Consider the following 25,439-nt stretch of genomic DNA (forward strand, 5'->3'; position numbering starts at 1 on the left):
ACTGACTTTATAATAATGAAATGAAACAGAACTGTACTTAAAAATATGGAGTAGTCTCTTGTGGAAAGGAGTTAGGTACTAAAAACGGTCAGTCCTTTTTACAGATTTCACTGCATTCTAAAGAGATTGGCTAGGGGGTTAGTAGAATTTTTAATAAATGTCTCTCCAAGCCAATAAACAAGTAGCCTAATTCCCCATTTCACTGGACACTAGTAACTCCTACACTGTGAATTACTCATAACCTGCACAGGAAAACCAGGCCCAATATGTTATAGTAAATTTACGGTAATCTTATTTTGAAATACATTTGGTAATTCCAACTTAAATCTTTAGTGTGTTTCTGGCCATAAAAACCCAAGGATATACACCTAACAGGTTTAGTTGCTTTGTTGCTATGCTAGCTTTGAAGCAATCTCTCTTACTTCAAAATATGCACTAATGACCTGTTGCTGTGGTAATGAAATGACAGAAAGTCAACTATTTAGCTTTCATGCATAGGGCTGTGGCACTGAGCCAATGTAGAAACAACTTCACTCACCTGGTCCTACTTCCTGCTTTAGAATGCACTCAGTAGATCATTTGATATTTAATTATACAGAAATGAAACCAAGTCAGGACCCAACACAGAGTCAAGGAGTGGCCTTTTACTGATGCAAAGATAAATTCTTTTGATACAACTCCTATACTTTTGCTACCAATTCCAGATGAAATACCTCTAAAATTTAGAGGGTCAGATGCAATTTGAATTAGAAACATAACAAAACCCTAATTAAAAGTAGTATCAGGGTATTTTTGTGATTTTACAATTTCTTCTTTTTAAAAGTTTTCTTCTCCCCTGTTGCTGTGCAGAGAAAAAACGGTTTCTCACCTTCTCGTAAGTTTTGTTCTTCAAGATCTGTTGTTCATGTCCATTCCAATCAGGTGTGCGCGCACTGTGTGCACGACAGCTGGAAGATTTTCCCCCTAGCAGTATCTGTAGGGTTGGCCTGGGCGCCCCCTGGAGTTGCAACTTCATGGTGCCCAATATAGGGCCTTGCCGACCCAACCCCACCTCAGTTCCCTCTTGACGGGTACTCCGACAGAGGGGTAGGAGGGAGGGTATTGGAATGGACATGAACAACACATCTCAAAGAACAGTTACGAGAAAGTGACTAACCGTTTTTCTTCTTCAAGTGCTTGTTCATGTCAATTCCAATCAGGTGAATCACAAGCCCAAGTTCAGGAGGCAGGGTCAGAGTTGTCCACCTATTGGAGTACCGCTCTACCAAAGGCTGCGTCGTCTCTGGTCTGCTGGGTAATCGCTTAATGTGCGGCGAAAGTGTGTATGGAGGACCACATTGCTGCCCTGCATATTTCCTGGGTAGGAACCTGAGCCAGGAAAGCTGCTGAAGAAGCCTGTGCCCTGGTGGAGTGTGCAGTGATTGGAGGGGCTGGCACCCGTGCCAGGTTGTAGCACTGTCGAATGCAGGACGTGATCCACAACGAAATTCGTTGGGAAGAGATTGGAAGACCCTTCTGTACGCCACAGTCACAAACAGTTGAATGGGCTTCTGGAATGGTTATGTTCTTTCGATATAAAAGGCAAGTGCTCTGTGGACATCCAAAGAGTGAAGCCTCTGCTCCCTGCCGCTCGAGTGCGGCTTAGGACAGAACACTGGAGGAAGATGTCCTGGTTGATGTGAAACTGGGAGACAACCTTCGGGAGGAAAGCTGTGGCCTGAGCTGAACCTTGTCCTTATAGAACATGGTGTAAGGAGGCTCTGATGTTATGTGAGGCGCACCACTCTCAGCTCTCTGACATTGATGTGGAGAGCAAGTTCTGCCTGAGACCAGAGACCTTGTGGCCTGAGGTCTTCCAGATGTGCTCCCCAGCCCAAGGCTGACACATCCATCACTAGCGAGAGGGATGGCTGGGGGCTGGTGAAGGGGACCCCTGCACATACTACCTATTGGTCAAGCCACCACAGGAGGGAGTCGAGTACCAGGCGAGGCAGGGTTATGATCCAAGCTGTCCCAGACTGGCCGATACACTAACACTAGCCACGACTGAAGAGGTCGAAGTCTGAGTCTGGCATGCTATACTACGTAAATACAAGCCGTCATGTGTCCCAGGAGTTTCAGGCAATTCCTTCCTGTGGTGGTGGGGAACTGCCTGAGACCTCATACGATGTTGCCGAGGGACGGAAGCCTTACTTTTGGGAGGTATGCCCTGGCTTGTGTCAAGTCCAGTACTGCCCCTATAAACTCTATCCTCTGAACCAGGGACAACTTTGATTTCCCCTAGTTCAGAAGGAGGCCCAGTTTGTCGAACGTCATTCTTATGAAGTCGACTTGTGCCTCCCCTTGAGACCTGGAGCTGCCCCTGATGAGCCAGTCGTCGAGGTACTGGAACACCTGTATGTGCCACCTGCGCAGGAATGCAGCCACGACTGCCATGCATTTGGTGAACACTTGAGGTGCCACTGACAGGCCAAATGGAAGGACTGTGAACTGGTAGTGGGTGTTGTTCAACACAAATCTGAGGTATTTTCTGTGGACAGAATTATTGCTATGTGAAATTACACGTCCTTCAAGTTAAGGGTGGCATACCAGTCTCCTGGATCCAATGAAGGGCTGATGGAGGTCAAAGAGACCATGCGGAACTTAAGCTTCTTCATGAACTTGTTGAGCTCTCGCAGGTCTAGGATGGGCCTAGGCAAATAAGGTCCTGCACTGCCTCAAAAGTCTCCGTAGTGGAGGGGAATTCAATGTCCCGGCCATGACAGTCTGGAGAATGGTAATGGGCCGGACTCAATTGGACCTCTTGCAGGGCAGGAGTCGACAAGCCCCTAGGAGGCACCGGGCCCGAAGCAGGCTGGATGGGCTGAGGCCTCCCTGCCACTGGCTCCTTAGGCTTAGGAGGGGGAGAGCGTCCCCTCTCCTGCTTCTTTTTCTTCTGGGGCACCGGGGACGAAGATCAGCGCCTGCCAGAAGTCTTATGTTCGGCGCCATGTCGGTGCCGGGAGTTCTTAGCCACCTTTCTTGGTGCCAGCTCGCGCGCCGTCGGCACCGGTGCGCTGCGCAAAGAGGAGGCAGCGCTCGGCATGGGCTCTGCCAATCTGGGGTTGGACTGCAGACAGAGTGCTGCCTCCATGAGGAGAATTCTGAGTCTCTGCTTGCAATCCTTAAGGGTCCGCGGCCGAAACCCCTTGCAAATGCGGCACTTGTCATTTGGGCGACTCTTGCCGAGGCACTTCAAACAAGAAGTGTGTGGGTCACTCTTTGGCATCACTTTCCCACAGACTTCACACAATTTGAACCCCAGCGACCAAGGCATGCCCCAGTGTTGGGGAACGAAACGGGGGGGAGAGACGGAAACTTAGAGAAACGACTAACACTACTAACAAATAATCTAACTATATAATAATAATAAAATATATGGAGATATACCTATCTCATAGAACTGGAAGGGACCTTGAAAGGTCATTGAGTCCAGTCCCCTGCCTTCACTAGCAGGACCAAGCACTGATTTTGCCCCAGATCCCTAAATGGCCCCCTCAAGGATTGAACTCACAACCCTGGGTTTAGCAGGCCAATGCTCAAACCACTGAGCTATCCCTCCCCCACAACAGACAATGGGATACTGCTAAAGGCACTTGCAATAGCAAGAGTGAGGGAAGTTCCTGCTAGCTGTCACCGGTGGTATGAAGGAACTGAGGGGGGATCCGGTCAGCAGGACCTATATTGGGTGCCATGAAGGCGCAACTCCAGGGGGCGCCCAGGCCGACCCTATGGATACTGCTGGGGAAAAAAATCTTCTGGCTGTCATGCACGTGGCGCACGCACACCTGATTGGAATGGACATGAACAAGAACTCAAAGAAGAAACAGACAAATTGACTGTACGTGGCACCACAGTACATAATGAAAGGTACCACAGTACATAAAAAGTACTGTCACAAATGCACAAAGAAAAAAATCTGGAATGAAAAAAAAATATTTTCCCTCTAATCTTTCAGTTATAGGACCCTTTGGCATTACTTGTAAAAGTAAAACATTTTCAAGTGTTCATTTTAAAGTGATCCCTTTTTCTCCAGCGCCTATAGTGCTATTTTGATACTGATTCAGAATTTGAAACTGAAAGTCCCAGACAATAGGACTTGTGTAAACTGATCCTTGGTTTCTCAGAAAGCTGGTCTTCTTGAGGAGGAAGCATAAAGTAAGATTAAGAGAAAATTTTTAAATAAAATATTTCATTTTTCCATCTATAGACAGAGCAAAACTATCTATAGATATAGATACCTATAGCCTGCTATGCCTTGGCTAAGTCCTAAATATGGCAAAATTATTCTCCCACCTTTTCATTCTGAAGGTCACTACTCTTCATAGCAAGTCCTCCTGCCCTTCTCATTGGTTGGTTCTCACTATATGATTTCTGCAGACTGTCAATAAGGATCTGTAGAACACATTTTGAGAACCACAGATCTATTTAAGCAAAACCAGATTGCTTTGTTCACACACTTTTGAATACTTTTTCTCCCACCTCCAAAAATATTTACAGGATCAGATTTCCTTAATGAAGGTTTTGGGGAGTGTGGGTTATTTTATTTTATTTTATAACCATAGGCAAGTGAGGTTGTACCCTTTAAAGGAACCCCCTGTATTGAGTGAAGATTTCCTGCTGCTGCGTTCTCATGATCAGGGTTCAGTTTAAAAGCGCAAGTATTTTAAGTTGCTTCTTTTTACAGATTCCATTTCTGTAAAATCCATTTCTGCAGTTGTGGACTAAACTGCAAAATAAAGATGAATAGAATGCAAGTAGTCAGAAGCCTGGTTAATTAATAGTTCAAGTGTCAGGATTCTTTCCCCCCTAGTAGAAGCACACAGGAGGACCCAGTCTTCAGCTACTGCCATTGATCCTCACTCAGATGCTGTAACCTCATGTTTGCTTTCTTACCTTCTTGATAGTTGTGAGCTCCATCTGGCAAGGCAAGGAAAGGCAAGTATTTCCATTCTTCTGGTAAACTGTGGCTGTCATGTCCTTCTCCTGGGATGAGGGGAGGATAGGAGAATTCAACCTGAAGAAAAAAAAAAAGACCATGTTACCAAAAACAGAAATACATAGAAACTGCCACACCAGATCAGTCCAGTGGTGCCTCAAGTCTGGAATTCTGTCTCCACTGGAGGCTAGAACCAAGTGCTTCAGTTTAAGGTGCAAGAAATTCCATTGTGGACAACCTGCATGAGGGTCTACATCCTTTATACCATCTACTTGTGGATGATTTCACCACAGTAAAACCTCAGAGTTACGGGAATGGGGGTTGTTCGTAACTCTGAACAAAATGTTGTTCTTTCAAAAGTTTACAACTGAACATTGATTTAATACAGCTTTGAACCTTTACTATGCAGAAGAAAAATCCTGCTGTGACGGGTTGGATCAGAGAAACCCCCAGGGGGCTGCCAACTGATGTGCCAAGACTACTTCTGCCCCTGCTTTCCCTGCCAACTTGGGACTCCAGCACCCTATCTTGTTGAGCCAGACACGCCAGTCTGCTCCAACACAGACCCAGGGTCTGAACCACATGCCCCAAAGCTGCAGATTTAACTGAAAGCAGCTTAAGAAGTGTTCCTGTCTTTAACACTCAGATGTCCAACTCCCAATGCGGTCCAAACCCCAAATAAATCCGTTGTACCCTGTATAAAGCTTATACACGGTAAACTCAAATTGTTTGCCCTCTATAACACTGATAGAGAGGTATGCACAGCTGTTTGCCCCCCCCCCCAGGTATTAATACATACTCTGGGTTAATTAATAAGTAAAAAGTGATTTTATTAAATACAGAAAGTAGGATTTAAGTGGTTCCAAGTAGTAACAGACAGAACAAAGTGAATTACCAAGCAAAATAAAATAAAACACCAAGTCTAAGCCTAGTACAGTAATGTTTGTAATAAAACTGAATACAGATAAAATCTCACCCTCAGAGATGTTTCAATAAGTTTCTTTCACAGACTGGACGCCTTCCTAGTCTGGGCACAATCCTTTCCCCTAGTACAGCCCTTGTTCCAGCTCAGGTGGTAGCTAGGGGATTTCTCATGATGGCCGCCCCTTTGTTCTGTTCCACCCACTTATACATCTTTGGCACAAGGCAGGAATCTTTTGTCTCTCTCTGGGTCCCCACACCCCCCTCTAAATGGAAAAGCACCAGGTTAAAAATGGATTCCAGTTCAGGTGACATGATCAGACGCCACTGTAAGACTTCATTATCCACTTGCCAGCACACACGTATACAGGAAGACTCACAAATAAAACAGCCATCTACAGTCAATTGTCCTGGTTAATGGGAGCCATCAGGATTCCAAACCACCATTAATAGCCCACACTTTGCATAACTACAATAGGACCTTAGAGTTATATTTCATATTTCTAGTTTCAGATACAAGAGTGATTCAGTTATACAAATAGGATGACCACACTCAGTAGATTATAAGCTTTGTAATGATACCTTACAAGAGACCTTTTGCGTGAAGCATATTCCAGTTACATTATATTTACGCTCATTAGCATATTTTCATGAAATCATATAGAGAGCAACGTCACACCTGCTTTCCCTTTATTTTTAGTAGTTTCGGTTTAGTACAGCACTGTACTATATTTGCCTTTTTTGGGGGGTCTCTGGTGCTGCCTGATTGCGTAATTCCCGTTCCAAATGAGGTGTGTGGTTGACTGGTCAGTTTGTAAGTCTGAGGTTCTACTATATCTATATTTATAACTAAGTACTATTTTGAATCTTATTAAGACCTTGCCTTCAGTAACTTCTTAGTGCAATAAGTTCCACAGGTTAGTTGTGTGCTAAGAGTATTTATTTTTATCAGTTTTAAAAGTGTTGCTTTTCAATTCCATTTGAAGTCCTTTTGTTCTTGTACTGTGAGAAGAGATAAATGGGAACTTCTGATTCACTCTCGGTATCTTATTCATTATTCTGAATACCTCAATCATATCCCCTATTCATCGTCTTTCTAGTTAAGAATCCTACTCTTCTCAATCGCTCTTCACATGAAGTCTCACTATACAGCTAATCATATATAGCCCACCTTTGGACCCCTTCTGTATTTTTGGTAAGTATTTCTAGAGAAGGGTTGGCTAGAATTGAACAGAGTACATTCAAGGGGAAAAACAGAGCATTTAGTTATATAATGGCATTATAATATAGTCAGTACTTTCTAGCCCATTCTTTATGCAGCCTAACCTTTTATTGATCACTTCTATGCATCAAGTAGATATTTTCATTAAGCTGTCCCATGACACCTAGGTCTTCTTCCTGACTGGTTACAGTTAAAATAGAATGTAAAAGAATGAACAGAGCATCTTGTTTTGTGCGGTTGAAAATCTACACCTACTATATGGTTTTGAGGGTGGAGGGAAGGAGATGTTTTCAATTCAAGTGCACAAATCAATTTGTCTGCGATGAAAGAGAAAGGATGACCCTTAAAATGCAAGACTCTACAAAAGTAACAGTAGTGCAGACTAATCAAGCAATCACTGAAAAAGTGAGTGAGATGGAGGTTCTGCTTTACAGAGTCACTGACATTATGGGTACTATCTTCAACAGTATAACAAATGTGACAATCTAATATTGCCAATTAAAAAATCCCACAAAAATTGTTAAATGTAATAGTTAAATTAACTTGTCACAATGAGGGAGAGAGAGCTCTAGCCAAATCTTCATTTATCAGTAAAGAGAGCGGAGGTTATTAAGGGAGAAAATATAATTTCTGTTAGAAGATGTTCTACTGAAGATCAATCAGTTGTCAAACTTGTAAAAGTATTTTTCTGACATTGTAAACTTCCATAGAAGAGCATGCAAAAGAAATCATGTAGGAAATAATTTCAATAGTACATGGACAATCAAATTTAAACCCCAATAATAATACTGGTGTGGGAGGGGAGGAGGGGAATCAAGAATAGGAGAAATCAGTAAGAAAATAAAATGGGAATTCCGTTATGTCACCTTTACTCTAGACGCTGTTGAGTTGTGTGACACATCTATATGGGGCAAAAAAAAAAAACAGCCTCAAAAATGGCAGTGTTGGTTTCAAATTTGCTTATTCCTGATTCATACTGTATCTCACACCATCATATGCAGGAAGAGCTCCAGGCCATGCCAGAGAAAAATCAAAGCTTCCTATGGCCACAGCCACCCTGCACTTAACGCTACAATCTTCTCACAAAGTACATGAGAGAGAGAGAGAGAAAAGACATAACAGAAAACAACTCATTTAAAGACAATTGTATTCCAGGATTCTATTTAAAATTCCTTTCCACTGAAAATATATAAAAGATTGCTTGTTTTGTTCAAACTCAGCAATCGAGATAAACGGGAGAAGCATTTGGCTTCCAAATGAAAGAGGAATAATAGAATGAGACAATGTATCCACGAAGTAGCAATTGTCTGTGATTTGATAGATTGTCAGTAAAAACTCATATTCTATTATATACCTTCCACGTTATAGACCATGAAATTATAGCATCATAAAGAGTGCTGGAGCAGTTACAATGGAGAAACGGATTTAGAATGTATAATTTGATTCTGTTCCAAAATTCAGACATCCTGGCTGCAAATAGTAACTGTTAACAAAAATATTACTAGAATGAGGAGTATGGTCGTTCGCCTTCACGATATAACCTTTGAAATAGAAAATGCAAAAAATAAATTTTAATACACAAATGTTTGTACAGCATTGTTTGTCGCAAGGAATATACTATAGTAAGGATATGGAAGTCTCTGCTAGCTTATAAGTGGTGGACTTGTTAATTTCAAAACAAACTGAAGAACTTTAAAACTATATTGTTTGTTTGTAAATTATACAATGGAATAACCTCAAACACTACTGACAAAATAAAAAGGAGAGAAAGAGAAAACTGGACAAATGGATAATTTAAAAACAAAGATGGACGGTCTAAAATTCTACCTGTGATATATTAGAGACTTTTTGGGTGCCTATGTGTCACTGGAGTAAAATTTCAAATTGGTATTTGTATGCAGAAGAACTTAATGTGTACATAGTGATTATTAAATATCTAAAGACACACCTTAATATCTATGTTATTTGATATTTTGACTTTAGCGCCATCTAACAATTACATAACAGAAGTTTAAAATCCATGTACATATCAATTATAATTTAAAAAAAATATTTTTAGTAGTTTAACTGTACACAGGGCTGGTAGCAAGGCCCATTAATAAGACTGCCCAACACTTCCCAATATGAGACTCTATTTTCAGTTACTTATATTCAGCTTGCCAAAATATATCTATTTGGGCTGGAATTTTTCATGCCAGATGTCTGCCTGAGGTGTGTGTGTGTGTATATAATTTGGGTTTTTTTGGGGAGGGGGGAGGAAGGGGGTAGAAAATTTCAGCCATTTCCAAGAATAAAGGCTAAGGAAAAATACAAAGGTTAAAAAAAAGTCTTTTCTTTGATCTGGTGATCTTTTCTCTAGCTCTTTTATGCTTTGGAGAAGGGAGTTGGTTTTTGTGCCTGGGAAGTACATTTTGCCATCCCCATGAAAATCTGCCCAAATTTGGCTAAATTGTAAACCCATGAAAAATTGCAGTTTGCACATGCTCAGGAGAAATTTCTTAGATCTCTAAAGATTCTGGCCATGCTGAGCATTCTCAAACCTTTCACAGTGTCCATATGTGACCGGTCTCCGCATGTGCCATTCCCACAGAAAGACTGAGTAGGCTCCAGCTCAGGGCTATGGGGGCATAAGGGTTTTTTCCCATGTAACGGCTGCTCAGTTTTGTTCTGGGAACAGGCAATTTCACAGCTGCTCAGATTTGGTCTGGGAACGGGCACCAAAACTAAGAGCCGGGAGCCTATGCTCTCCGTGACACCCCTTAATTCAGTTCCCAGATGTGGCAGATTGTGACAGTCTTTAGTTACATGATCACAGGGACCCATGCCTCATTCAGTGTCCTGGATGGACCTGCTCTGGGGATAAATGAGGGTTCTGTAGTAAAGGAGGCTGGTGCGTGTAGGATCCCTGCCTCATTTGTTACAGAAGGCGGAGGGTGTGTAGTGAATGAGTCTAGGAACTGCAGGAACAGAAAGGATGGTCTCATAGTTGAATGCTGCCCCAGAAAAATTGGCTTCTATTCCTACTTCTGCCACAGAACTCCTATGTGACATTAGGCAAGTCACTTACACCTAACTTTTCACAGATGGCCACAGATTGTGTGTTCCTCATTTGCTGAGTGTCCAGCTTGATATCCTGGGGTCTGATTTGCTAAAGTGCTGAGCACTCAGAGCCGCAACTCAAGTCAATAGGAGCTGTGCTTTGAACACGAAAATAATGCTAAGTGGTCTGAAAAATCAGTTCATAGGAGTCTCAGACTGGACACCCAAAATTAGTGGAAGCTTTTGACCTTAATCTCTCTATGCCTCAGTTCTGTCATCTGTAAAATGGGGATAATACCACCTATTCTCACAGGGGTTTTGTGAAGTTCAATTAATGTATGTTTATGAAGCACTCAGGTACTATTGTGAGGAGCACCACAGACAAGCCCATGAGGAAATTAATAATTCTGTCTTCAGAGCAGGGTCTGAACAATGTGCAGTAAATAAGGCGTGTGGCCACACACTGAACAATGAGGATATTAAGTGAGCATCCTCCATCCTATGCATTGAATGAGGCAGGGGTCTGTGGAACAAATAGTAAGTAATTAAAGACTGTATCATATTGCATATGCACAAGGGGGCCTAAGTTTTGAGTGCTTGACTTTGCAACCTTAATAATCTTCTTTTAACAATTTGTGTGTAATTTTGTATAGAATGAAATGATAAGACTTCAGTAAAAAGCTACACTCAGAACAAAAAACAGCTATAAAAATGAAATGGTCTTTTTTGTATATTTAATCTATTTTAAAGCACAGATAGATTTTACAAATTATGATGTATCTGTTCTCCAAGACATTTTCTGGACAGAGAGTTGTTAAGTTGATGACTGGACCATGTGGATGGGAGCACAATGCGTATTTAACTCCATATTTTGTATTTAATTGATTTTGTACAAGCCTAAGTGCATATCATACAAACCCCATCCTCAGTTTCCTTATTTATAAATGAATTAGTAATTGACAACATATGTCAATTACTAATTCATTGATAATCAAGGAAACTGAAGATTAAAGAATTTTCATAAAGCCAGTTAATCATGAGGAGCAACAACAACAAAAAGAGATAATGAGGCAAATACCTTCTATGCATATATTACAACTGTTTTGTAAAACACCTTTCTTCCTGTTGGGGATGCACCCTTAGGCATTTTTGAAAATCCCACCTCAGAATATAGAGGGAGAAATCTTGGGCCCACTGAAATCAATGGGAGTTTGCCATTGACTTCAATGGGTCTAGCTTTCACCCTGAATCTCTAATTAACACTTAGAACTACAGTTTCATTTTATAAATTATATAGCAAGAAGGTTTTGCAAGTCACTCAAAGTTCCATCACTCTAATTTGTATGAAGTGAACCTATTCTATTTTGGGAAAAGTTCTTTTGAATTTTTCCCCCTGCCTCAACAGCTAGGATAAACAGTTCAAGTCAAGAAATGAAGCTCTGCGCAAAAGACTCATTTTATTCCTGTTTAGCGGGACCATCCCATTGTAGATCAGTCCAAGTCAGAATGCAAGGCAGCAGTTCTAAACTTCGTTGTAATCAGAAATTTTAAAGGAAATTCTTTTTTCTTCTTGATATGCTAGTCCTCGTGTAGTAGAATCAAGAAAAACCAGACCCCCTAAAGGATTAATCGGAAGCACTTGCTGAAATTGTTATATGTAATAGAGTGAAAAAACAAGCCCCAGGTAGCATTAGTGTCTATAAACACTTTGGGCACAATTCTTGCTTTATTTTAACATTTCCCTCCCATTGTATTGGCAAACAAACCACAGAATCAATGTTTACAACTTCAAACAGTTGACAGACAAAACAATGACACACCTACATCACAAATATCATTAACTCTATTAGACAGGTACATATAGACAATGTCAAATTAAAGTTTTCCCTTCATTTTAATAGATAATAAATTTGACTTTGCGCTCCCTTTAGACTCCTTTTGGTTTCCCTTTCAGACTTTAAAAGCAGCTGATAATCTTCTCTGGATACCTTTTATCATCATGCCCCACCCTGCACCACCAAAACTATAAATAGGACAGCTACTTAGATATGTTACAATGACACCATTTGTCCTGCTATAGATATTTACAACTTGTCCATTAGAGTCTGCCTCAAAAATCTGACTTCCTATATTAATATAACATTCAGATACTGTTGCTAGTGTAAATAAATTAAATTAAAATATTCTTAAACTCCCAACCCAAAACCCTACAAACAAAACCTTCATATTTGACTTCAGAAATGTCCTCACTAAGTGTTTTGGATATTCTTTGCTATTTCTCAATTACAGTTACTCAAACATTTTGCTTTCATAAAGAGTACTAGTTAAAAAAAAGTAAATGAAATGGAAGAGTCCTTCAGGATCCTTTCCCTGCACACTACTCCTTAAAGACTAGTCAGACCAGTGACTTTCTTACCAGCCAAGAAAGGCTGCCTTTCCAGAAAGTCACATTTAGCTTGGGAGGGGTAGGGGGAAGGATGTTACAAGGCTGTCTTGCAAACTAGGTCTACACTAAGGGGGGGGGGTCGATTTAAGATACGCAAATTCAGCTACGCGAATAGCGTAGCTGAATTTGGCGTATCCTATTCGACTTACCCCACTGTGAGGACGGCGGCAAATCGACTGCTGCGGCTCCCCCGTCGACGGCGCTTACTCCTCCTGACGAGGTGGGAGTAAGCGCGTCGATTCGGGGATCGATTTATCCATCTAGATGAGACGCGATAAATCGATCCCCGAGAGATCGATTTCTACCCACCGATCCGGGCGGGTAGTGTAGACTAGCCCTTAGAGGATGAATGTGCAGTCTCTGTAGCAATCCCAAAGTAGGGGATTGGGATTTGAACACCATATCCCAGAGTGGAACACCAAAGTCTTGATTGTAGTCCACAGAAAATGCCCCAGTGAGAATTCCAAGCAGTACTGTCCCCCTCGGCAGGCACATCTCCTGGTGCTCCAGGGAATGCAGCTTCTGTCCAATGCTTTCTCCCGCACCTACCTGCCCCTGGCCAGCTATGCTGGCTCATACAAACAGGGGAAGCTGTGGCCCTACACTCAACCTGCCACATCCACTTTGCAGAAGTTACTTCCTGAGCACTGCGTGGAGGACACAAGAACTGGGGCAATGCTCCTTTTGCCCTCCTCCTACCATGTTCATTCATATAGGCTCCAAACACAATATGCAGATTTGGTAAATATCTAAGGTGCAGACTAGACATTTTAAAAAAAAATGGGGAGAGAGAAGAGGGAAGGGACAGAGAGAGAAGCAAGCTCAAAAATATCTTATTTTCTTCTCTAAGTCACTGATTTGAATCCAGCCCAGATTAATAGTCACCTAGACTTCAGGGTCTCAGGTGAAGAATGTTTGGTGGTCTCAGTCAGTTCCTAGTTGATAGGTTTCCACCTCACCAAAACTGCACTATGATTGATTTTAATTTGTCCATCACAGAGGCATGGAGATAGGTATCTTCTCACCCCAAAGGTCATCTCTCCAGGAGAACACATTAGTGGGGCGGGGGCGGGGGGGGGGGAAATCATTCACTGCTACTGCATAAGCTGTACCTGTCCTGTGGCTTAGTTTCTCAGACTGCCGACCTGGTACCTTTCATCAGAAGTAACCAAATCAAACCAACAAACACCTTTTAATCAGGCATCATATACATTTAAGTTTTGGGAGAGCAAGTAATACATTAGCACCAGTTGGTCATTTTGTGTCAGAATATCATCCCAAACTGAAATTATATAATTACATGCCAACTAGAGATGCTGTTTGGCAATGAAATCCAAGAAAGGATAATAATTGAAAACTTTTTAAAGCAAAGAAATTAACAGAACCAATATTGAAGAATCTGAAGCCAACTAATAAAATGAGGAAAGAAAGTCACAGGGTGACACTGGCCTTTTAACAGTGCACCCGTGACTCATCAGTTGACCCCAACTGGACTTAAAAGAGGGCAGCTGGGTCCTAGAAAGTGAAAGAGCGGGTGACTCAGAGTTGCCTGAATGAGTCAGGAAATGGGCATGTGAGAGCTGCCTGGGAGTGAGGTTGGAAGGTGAGAGCTGCCAGAGCTAGGAGACAGTATGTGGTTCCTATGGGAAAGCAGAAGGCAGAAGAGCAGCAAGGGGGTTTGCCAGCTGACCTCCCTATGTCATACCAGGTTACCATCCAGACCAATGAGTAGCCGTGTCACCCCTGCCCTGTAACCTGGGGTGCCCTTTACAATGCCTTGCTGCTGTAGCCTCCAACCTATACTGCTCACAAACAGCCTCCAGCATGTAAGTCATTTCCAGCTATGTCTGTGTGTGCTGCAGCCAGCCAGCCACACCTTGGCTCTTACCAGTTTTAAAGATTACCAGGGTGACCACAGCCCACTCCCAGTATCAGATTTTCCCCCAGAAACGTACGTCCTGTACTGCCCAGGACTGTACAGTGCAAATATGTTAAATCTGTTATTCCCTTAAGGGAATAATATGCAAACAACTTGTTATCCCAAATGGAGTTACACAGGCACGTCAACCTGAACACACTGGATTAGATAAAAAAATAAAACAAGTTTATTAACTACAAAAAGAGATAGACTTTAAGTGAGTACAAGTAATAAGGCATAAAAAGACAGAAACGGTTACAAGAAAAATAAAGATAAGATGTTTATTAATACAGTACCTAACAAACTATAGCAGATTCAAGCAACATTTCTCACCACGTTTTCAGCAGTCTTACTGACTAAACTCTTTATGTCAGGACGCCGGTCCCAGAGTCCAATTGTTGCTTCCTTTGTCTTTTCAGGTGCAGTGAATGTGATTGGGGGGGGGGAGGTTTCCTGGGGTGCTTGTCCCTCTCTTTTATAGTTTCAGTCCCCCTCTTGAAAAACATTTCCAGCTGAGAGTCCAGAGACAAAATGTCTATGTGGAAGGATGTTTCCTGCTAATTTTTTTTCACCTCCTTTGTTTTCCCCCTCTGCTTGATGACTCTGTTTACTGCTTAAATGCAAATTAAGGTAAGCACACATTCCTTCCTTTCTTTCTTTAGGACAGACTTGACTCCTGCCTGGGCAGGGCTGTGGGGTTTGGAACATGTATTAATAACATTATACAGGGAAATTTTATAACTTCACATTACAATGTTGCCACACGCATTTCCCCAGGACAATAATGACCTGCAAATTATGAGTTTTCAAATGATACCTCACTAAACATATTTTGTACAAACATTATTACAGTAGTGTGTAGAGTGTGAATACAGGGGTTTATTCTGTCAACCTCCCCAAGCAGGAGAACCAGCACCAGAGGACTGAAGGCAAAACAGCAGCAAAGGGACTTACCTGCTGGCTTCCAAGCTGGAAAAGGCTAATGGAACAGGAGTAATGAGAGATGCTCCCCTGGTGAGGATAAACACCCAGCAGACACGCTGTGGGGATTCCTGCTGGGAAGAGTGGTATTCCACTCCAGCTGGAAGAGCTCAGGTGGCTGTCCTGGAAAAAGGATAGGAGAGGACCGAAAAAGAGCCCAGGTGTGACAGAAGATGCCAGAATGTGGTTTGCGGGAGCATCATGTCATGGAATTTTAAGAACCCTATGTACTGGGGTGTGAGAAACAGACTATGTTTGGAGCTTTTGTTATGGATTACCTAAATTATGTTTTGGTAATAAACCAGCCCAAGGATGGTATTATTTAGGGAAGCGAGCTGTTGTGGAGTTACTGGAGATTTTGAAGGAAGAAAACTGAGGCAGGCCCATCTCTCATGCTTCAGCCTGCCAAAAGATGACACTCTAGGTAAGGCCACCTTCTCACAGAGCAAGTCTCCAGTACTTTAGTGCAAACAATACCATTTTATGCTTACGTACAAGAACGTCAAAGTCCTTTACAATATTTACATCAGCCTCACAGCCCCTAACATTCATACAACAGTAACAAAACACAAATAACACAGTCATTGGCTGAGTCCTAATCAGATTCCAGGCATTCTGAATCCTAGACCCATGGCTCTAACCATTAGTCATGGCTCCTTTCCATTACTGAGGTTTAGTCCTTGTTTGGGTTTTTTTTTTTTTAAGTATCATTAAAATATGAGTGAGCGTTTAGAAAGAAATGCTCACCTATATGTAAATTAATGTCATACAGTAATTCAATTCCCACTGAGTTCCATTCATATGCATATCTATCTTACAGAGGTGTTGTAGGCTGAATTAATGTTTGAAAAACGCTTTGAAATCTTTGCACTTCTATAGCGCTTTCATCCAAAATGTTGTTAAGATTACCTCTTTTACTGATCATCTATTCATGAGAGAAGGTCAAAAATTACTGGTACACAATGCCATTTAAATACCTGCAACAATGCTGAATTCTGTGTGCATCGGCTACCCATACAAAGAACTGACAGACCAGTAAAAATTAATTTTAATGCATATTCAGTTCAAATTTTAAACTGAAGTTGACAGGTGATATAGAACTGTAAAGGAATATTTAGTAGTCTTCTCATAGTTCAGATGTTAAAATATGTTAAAAGAGGAAAAAGATCAAGTATGGAGTTGTACAAAGTAATATGTGGTAATCGTTTGCGGCTAATGTGGGATTTCAAAGAAAAAACTGCAGTAACGTTGTTCTATTAAAAAGGAAAACTTGAAGAAGATTTTAAACATGTGTACATAAAATGCTAATTAAGGGAAATAATCTCCCCTCTGTGTACGTGTCTAACTACCATAAGTGATAAAGAAAATGGACCTTGTGGTACTGTGTACAACATTAAAGAAACAGTGAGTATTAAATATACCACACACACACACACACACACACACAGAGTATTCAATATTCTGCTCTGTGTTTAAAATTCTTCACTTGCTCTAAAAAGGCCATTGAGAGTAGCCCTTTCAGATACAAAAATTAAATGCTTCTTACAAAATTAAAAACTGTACAACATAAGAAAAACATAGTTTGGCTAACACACAGCAATTCATAGGGTGTTCTATGGCACTCATCGCTGTAGGATTTCAGTGCCTCACACAGATTAATGATTTTATAATTGCAATACTCCAATGGGGCAGATAAGGATTACTACTCTCTGTTCCCCACTAGGGCCTGGTCTACACTAGGAGGAGGGGGGGGGGGGGGTCAATCTAAGATACGCAACTTCAGCTACGAGAATAGAGTAGCTGAAGTCGACGTATCTTAGATCGAATTAAGATTACTTACTTCGCGTCCTTGTGGTGCTGGATTGACGGCCGCGGCTCCCCCGTCGACTTTGCTTCCGCCTCTCGCACTGCTGGAGTTCAGCAGTCGACGGGAGAAAAAATTGGGGATCGATTTATCGCGTCTACACTACACGCGATAAATTGATCCCCGATAGATCGATCGCTACCCGCCGCTCCGACGGGTAGTGTGGACTTACCCTAGAAGTAAGTGATGTGTCCAGGGTCACAAAGCAAGCCAATTGCAGAACTAGGAACAAAAACCCAACCTGCTGATGCCCAGTCCAGTGTCTTAACCAGATATTTTTGTTTTAATTGTTCCTGAAACAACAGGATTGTATTTAAATCAATACAGGTGTCTACTGTAGAACATCTAACTGCTACACAACAAATACATATAAAACATTAAAAGAGGTGAAAGAAAAGCCATCCAGCTCAAGGACACTGTTAGAAAATGACAAACAAATTTTATCAATTCTCCACTGGTGGGAGATTGGGGGTGGTGTGGGGGGGGAAAGGTTAGCAAAAGCAAAAAATCACATAATAGAAATGTCTCCCCTTACTCCCACCAAAAATGCAAATAGGTCAAGAATAAATCAACCCCACAAGCAGCCAGAGGGTGACTCCAGCATACCTCCGGAAAGGGGTGCCACAACCTAGGACTCTGGAGAGAAGACCCACCCTACCAGATTGCAATTGCACAGCAGAGTCATAGGGCACGAGGTGAAAGCTTAAATATTTTGAACTAGGTATAAAAAGAATAGACCATAACCTTTTTTGCTTCTTAGCTGTCTCCTATGTTTTAACCTGCTTGTAAAAGTAACTCACTGAAAGGCAAGCATACAATTTCAGGATATTTTCCCACATGCTTTCTTTAGGCAAGTGGAAAATAGGCCAGGCACTGATTGCTCAGGCCAATTTCACATCACTGATGTTCTGTACCTAAATACAATACACTAGGCTTTCTTTTGCTACATGCATGAATGAGTATTTCTCAATTATAGAATGAGAGAATACATAATTTGGGAACACTGTAAAGTTAAAGTATTCTTCCCTCTAAGGTGTAAGAAAACATGTTCAATTAAAAAATAACTCTTTTCAAGGATTACCTATGTTTCATACGGGTGGGTTTAAAAAAAAAAAAAAAGTTAAATGTTTAATTCAGTGTGCGTTATTGCATCTTAGAGGGAAGAATACTTTAACTTTCCAATGTTCCTAAATTATACACTAAATATAGGTGAAAGAACAAGTGCCACAGCACTGGAAAGATGGTATCATAGTGGCATTACCAAAAAAGGGTGATCTTACTCTGTGCCCAAACTGAAGTAGTATTATACTGCTATCAATCCTAGGCAAAGTACTGGCTACCATTATGCTGAATAGAACAAAGAATGCAGTGGATGAAATATTACAAGAAGAACAGGCTGGGTTCCCTCTAGATAGATCATACTGTGAACAGATATTCACACTTCGACAGATCATTGAAAAAGCTACTACTTGGCAAAGATCCATCTTAATCAACTTCATCAACTTTAAGAAAGTGTTTAATTGAGGAATATTGCTAGAAGCTATGGGATACCGGAGAATAACGAGTTTATATGATGGAAGTAAATGCACAGTAAGAATGATACAGATCTGGATTTGCTACTGGGGTTAGACAAGGATGTGTGTTATCACCAATCCTCTCTCCATTAACAATAGGCTGGGTGATGAAGGGGCAATAAAAGGCATCAAGGATAGTGCAAAATGGGTTAGTGGATGAGTTACACAACCTTGACTTTACCAACGACATTGTTTTACTAAGTACGACGTGGAACATAATGACTGCCCTTACATCAGAGGTAGAACAGGAAGCATCAAAAATTTTTAAGTTGATGCAGAGAAAACCATGATTATAAAAGTAGGAAACTGGACAACAGATGCAAACTGTGACATATATGGCAATTTCCTGCAATACCCTGCACAAACCAGATTGAATTAAGTTAAATCTTACCATATTAATGTAGGTTTCACTCTGGTCTAGGCACTGTATATAATTTCATGAGGGACGGGGGCAACAGTCCTCCAGGAACAAAGAATAGTGGTAATTTGGCAAATTCACTCAGGTCCTAACACATCCTGAGAGGCACTAGCAGCTGGACAGACATGCATTTACTGGTTCAGACTGGATTCTCTAGAGACCAGTAAACAAAGAAAGGACTTTTGAATAAATAACCTGAGTTTAAAGTGACTCAAGGCCTTTGTTGTAGTAAAGCAAACAAGGAGGACCCCAATCTTTAGGGAAGGGTTCGAAGAACTGACACCAACCAGAGCACTTTAGCAAAGACCACTCCCCCGTTTCCTCAACTTATTAATGAGTGTAGTTTCTTTTATTTTTAACATGTTCTCTTCACCTTAAAAATAAATGGTCTTGCTTAGAATGAAGCTAAGAACTATGTGGTAACTCAACTGTGAGTCATTATGCTGTTTATAGCTTCTGAGGAGAAAAGCAGAGCAGGGCTGCTTATGTAGTCTGCCAGGGAATTCATAGTGTAAACAGGGAACTGTGCAGCTTGGAAAAACCCCAGTCAGGAGGGAGAGAAATGCATGTCTCTGACCAAGAGAGGTGATGGCTGGAGAGCTGGAAGCTTCAGCGTGGGTGCCTTGCTGGACCATGGAGGGGAATACAGGCAGAATTGCCCTGAACTGTGACACAAAAGCATCTGTGGATGGAAAAGAAAGTGAACGGATAGAAGATGGGAGTGTGATGACATTTGAAGGTGGCCGTGAAAAAGATATATATGAGATTAGGAAAAGCAAACACGACTTTTGGAAGGTGGAACAACATCTGTTGAAAAAGAGGTCTCCACACCAAATTAAAGGTCAGATTATACCATGAGATTGCACTGAGCCTGCTACTGTGTGAAGCAGAGACTTGGCCAATAACAGTGGTTAAAAAAGAGAGATTGGAGGATGCCCACCACAGATGGCTGAGGAAGATTCTACACATTTAATGGAAAGACAAAATAACAAATGCAAGACTAAGGGAACTGACAAAGCAGGATAAGTTAGATTATATCAAAGAAAGAAGGCTCAGGCAGTTGGAACAGGCACGCCATATGGAAGATGAGAGACAGGTTAAGCAAGCATTAAATTGGGTATGCAAGAAAAGAAAGAGAAAACAAGGAAGTCCAACGAAGAACTGCCAGAAGACAGTGAGAGGGGATATTGAATATGCTGGCATCATCTGGGAAGAAGTATCACAACTACAAAGTGACTGGAATCAATGGAGAAACCGGACTGCTGATGTGCCAGCAACACAGAAGAAACTAAGTCTAAGGTAAGGAAGACAATATCAGTGGTTTCATTCCTGGAACCACACTGTACCTGTAATGTAACACACAGGCAACTTATATTGTGAACTCATTATCGGGGGGAAAACAAAATCATACTGCCTCCCTGACATGTAAGCTATGTTGTTTTTTCATTACTGTACTTTTGGGAAAAACAAACATTCACATTCAATGGTTATGATACTTGTTAAATACATGTTTTGGAAGATCTCTCGGAACACCATCTTTTGCCCCACTAAAAAGAATAGGCATTTTTGCACTGAAGTGGTCCACTATTACATGTATTCAGCAAACTCATTCTGCATAGGAATGTGTAGCAACAGTTACTGCTGTTTTACAAATTAAGGATCTGGAGCAAACAACAGTAACTGGACGCACAATCAGTCCAAGACATAAAAAGTAATATCCCATTATCCAACTTGCTTTTTCATCACCACTAGAGATGGGTACGTTTAAATGAGCAGAAAGAATGCTTTGGAGCTGTGCATTCTAGGCAATATTCACCCATCATACTAGGGTGTGGGCAGATTGCAGAATGAGTGCACATGGGATCCTGGATACTGAGTGTACCAGAACTGGGCTTCATTCCAGCTCTTCATAAACAAGTGGGAAGAGAGATTTGAGGTCAGTTGGTGACATGGTCACTGTGCCTGAATTACACAGATTTAGTGGCCACTAAACCCAATTTATAACATACGAGTGATCAGATTTCCTACTCCAGATCAGAGGCGAAACTGGTAAAGGGACTGTGTATTTGCTCAACAATCTGCACGTGGGTCTGCAGTGAATTCTATTCCTTCAATCCCCACATAAGTTTCAGGTAGAGAAACTGTTTCTTAAGCTCTGTGGAGAGGTCAAGGTGAAAAGTCAATATTTTCCTTATTCTTTAAAATACCACCACCACTTTGCATTATAATAGCAGCTTCCTTCTGAGGAACTCAAAACACTTTACCAATAAATTACTTTAAGCCATCATCCCCATTTTGCAGATAATGAAACTTTAAGGCACAGATCTCAAATAACTTGCCCCAGGTCACACAGGAAGTAGCTGAGCTGGGAATAGAACAAAATTCTCCTGACTCCCAGTCTTGTGCCTTAGCCACAAGATGATGCTTTCTCCCCAAAGCCAGCATTTTCATCACATGATTTGTGTCTATAATTTTCCTAAGAGAAATGTCTAACAAAATCTTAAAGAGAAATAAGAGTTTAGTAGGCTACTCGGTACTTGTATAACATAATTAACATTTTTAAAAGCAAATCATGTTCCTGAGCTAACACAGTTTTAATGGAGAGAAAATATTTTATTGTTCTGAGCAATACCTTTGTGGCAGAGAAAACCAAAACCAGGAATAACTTGTTTTCGCTCACGTCAGTTACTCTACAAGACTGTGAAATTCAGTACTGCCTGCTACAAAAGATGATCTACTTTTGAAAGATGAAAAGCACTAATGTATATAAGAAACAGCTCTAGCAATCCAAGCCTTTCTAAAGTACCCTGAAACTAGCTGGACAACAAAACATAAACAAGCCAATTTGAATTAAGTGAGATGCCTGTAGAAGTGCTAAGAGAGCAAGCCACCTGCAGATATTCCATATAAACACACAGTTCTCCTGCAGGTACTTCTATTACATTTGAGCTGTCCTGGCTTGGTGTACTGCCATGATTTTCATTTCTGAAGAACCAGCAACTGGTTTTATGTTGAGGACTTCTCTCACAACTGAAATATTTCAATCAATATTTTCCTTCGGTTACTCCAAGTTTAATAAATTGATAAAAGCCAACATTTTCACCATAATTTTTAATTTTTAAGGGGATCAAGAACCTAATACTTTGAAAGCAGCCTCCTCCATGTCTACATGAAAAATACAGTACTGCAGATATTCCATAGATCTGGTCTACTACACATTTACCCCACTATGGGCTGGAGTTGAGAAAATTGAGGAGACAGTAGGAAAACAACAATGAAATATGCTTTTGAGCCAAATCTTTTCATGTTGGTCCTTTTTATTATTTATCTTAAGGCTTTGGGATTTGATATGGCATGAGACATTTTTGAATTAATAGAACCTGTTTAACATCTTTTCTCCTTTCAACTTTCCTGTACTCTAAAAACATTAACATACCAGGCACACATATATCTGAGGGTGAGAGGATACATGCTCAAAACATTCCCTCTTATCTCACTAGTAAAATGATTTTTCTTCCTGACTCTTAATACTCAAGCCATGTTATTTATTTAAAAATAAAATGGGTAAGATATATTGGTACATTTTCACAGCCAACAAAGAAGGGAAAGTGTTGTTGGTATTACTTTTGAGTAATCAAGGGATGAGTTTAAAAAAGCAGCAAACTAGCAAAATATTAATTCTTCCCTGGTCACAACAATGAGGTTATCTAACCAAGTGGCTTCAAAATTTAGTTCTGAAGGGACAAAATATTTTACATCTATTTTGGAATATCAACTGAAATTCATCTCTTCCAATTACGCTTTTGACTAATCAAATAAAGAAGGCTTTTGCCAATAAGGAAAGTGGAACACAGAATGAGATGGGGTTCATTTTAAAAGTACTGGAAAGAGAAATGTATTACACATTCACCTAAAACTACACACATTATATGTAAGCCAGGCCAAAAAGCCAGGCTTACTACCACAGATTCCATGATTTATGGGTTTGATTTTGTTCCTTAATATTTGTAATTTTTCCCATGCTCAGATTTTTTTGTATGTGGGCAGGTAGTGGTAATAAACAACTAAACCAGTCTCAGTGGAACCCTGAGAGCTGCCAAGTTAAAACCTGTACTGTGCAGAAGGCAAGGAAGAGCAGGAGCAATCATATTTATAACTAGTGCTTTACTGTGCAATTATGGGGAGTCAGTTTTGATTATCTGATTCAGACAAAGGGTCACAAGGCATGATTCACGGCTGTCCTGCACCTTGTGTAGTCATTTACACCAGTGCAAAGTCGGTGTAAAATGCTACCAAATCAGAATGGTAACATTTTACATCCACTCCATATTGGCACAGACTACTACACAAGGTGCAGAATAGCAGTGAATCAGGCCTGCACAGTTTATAAAGCTGTATCTTGGAAGTGCTGCTGGTCTTTCTGACTATACGGAGTCTGAGGCAGAAACACAGCTGAAGAGGAAGCGGCTGCTCCCTCCTATCCATTCTCCTGCCATACTGCTCTGTGGCTGACCAGACAGGCACTAAAGATAATGGTTTTAAATATTTTTAAAACAACCCATTAGATGTTATTAAACATTCTAAGTAATTTGATTCATAGTAAAAAAACTATTTTGATTAAATTAATGCCACCGGGGACTTTCGGCAAGTTTCATAACTTGATGGATGATATTTGCTATTTTATTTTTTATCCGGAAAGTGACATTCCATATAATTTATCACAACAAATGCATCTACACAGCAAATGGCAGCAAGTCTCAAAGCCTGGGTTGACAGACTCAGGCTTGCACTAAGGCACTAAAAATAGCTGTGTAGCCCTTTGGGCTCAGGCTGGAGCTTGGGCTCTGAAGCAAAGGGAGGGGTGTATGCTACACAGCTGTAGCCTAAGCCATGCAAGCCTGAGTTTGTTGATGATCCGGGCCCTGAGACTCAATGCTGCTCGCTGTGTAGACTCACCCTGTAAGTGCTGCATAGAAATCTATCATAGTACAGTATTCAAATAGATTATCACCTTTCTTAATGTATTGCTGCAGAACATATCAAATACCAGAGGGATCTAGTCTCCAAGATAGCGTCTTCTTCCCATTCTAAGAAGTCATTATCATACCGACATCTTCTTTGTGGTGAAGAGGTATGGTAAGCAGCTCTTTCTGAATATTTCATCAATGTCACTACATAAGTAGTCAATAATGGATGCTAAACCAGCAGTATACTTGGATGCCTCCTGCTACAGAGAAACTGAACATACGGCTCCTCAACAGGCTTAAACTCTACTAGCCTGAGAGATCCCAATGATCTGTTCTTGAAATCAGGATTCTTGATTTCATGCTGCTTCTACACACTGCAAGTCCATCTCAATGGTCAGTGGCAATTCTGAAATTTGCACAATTACCCAGAAATTGTAACTGTCAGCTTTCTCTAGTTGTTCAGCAAACACTCTATTTTATGTGTTGTAAATATCTGTCTCATGTTATATAAGCCTGCTTTACCCAGAAGAAAACACAAGATGAATCAGCTTAGACAAGAGCATTGCAAAAATTACAAATTAACCTCACACTATAAAATCATCTCAAATAGGCTGATGCTCTGAGGTTTATTATACGATCACCAAATAAATCATTTTCATGTACAACTAGTTGTGGTTCCATACAAAATTTTAGAAAAAAATAAAATACACCCAGAAAAAAATATTTACAGCATTATCTTTAACATAAATTAAATTTCTATTATATATAGCTTAACTTTTCCTATATTTACCTTCCTTTTCCTGAACAAGGGCAACAGGAGTAGACAGACACTTCAGGTAACCAAAAGATATCTATACAGAGCAATTCAAATCTAATTAAAATGTCTACTCTCAGAGCACATAAAGGTCCCATTACTTTTGCTATCTATTAATAATCATACACAAAGAATCCACAATATATATGCCAAGTGTTATATATATAAAGTGTACATCTACACACGCAGCAGTTTTGCATTACAGATTTTAATTTCTACCAAAAAGAGATTACTTTAGACTGAAGAGGTGCCAATGTGTTTCAATATAATGCCAAGAAGATTTGCAAAGAGATTCAA

General features: G+C 40.7%; 1 protein-coding gene across 1 annotated transcript in view; it reads right to left on the reverse strand.

The window, feature by feature from the left end:
* Window positions 1–25,439, reverse strand: part of AVL9 (AVL9 cell migration associated) — a 67,741-nt gene that overhangs the window by 38,698 nt on the left and 3,604 nt on the right. Inside the window, exon 2 of the mRNA XM_065399455.1 lies at window positions 4,936–5,056. Coding sequence (XP_065255527.1) covers window positions 4,936–5,056 — 121 coding nt within the window. The remainder of the gene's footprint in view (window positions 1–4,935; window positions 5,057–25,439) is intronic.

The sequence above is a fragment of the Emys orbicularis genome, chromosome 2, assembly GCF_028017835.1.
Source record: "Emys orbicularis isolate rEmyOrb1 chromosome 2, rEmyOrb1.hap1, whole genome shotgun sequence".
NCBI classification, from domain to species: domain Eukaryota; kingdom Metazoa; phylum Chordata; order Testudines; family Emydidae; genus Emys; species Emys orbicularis.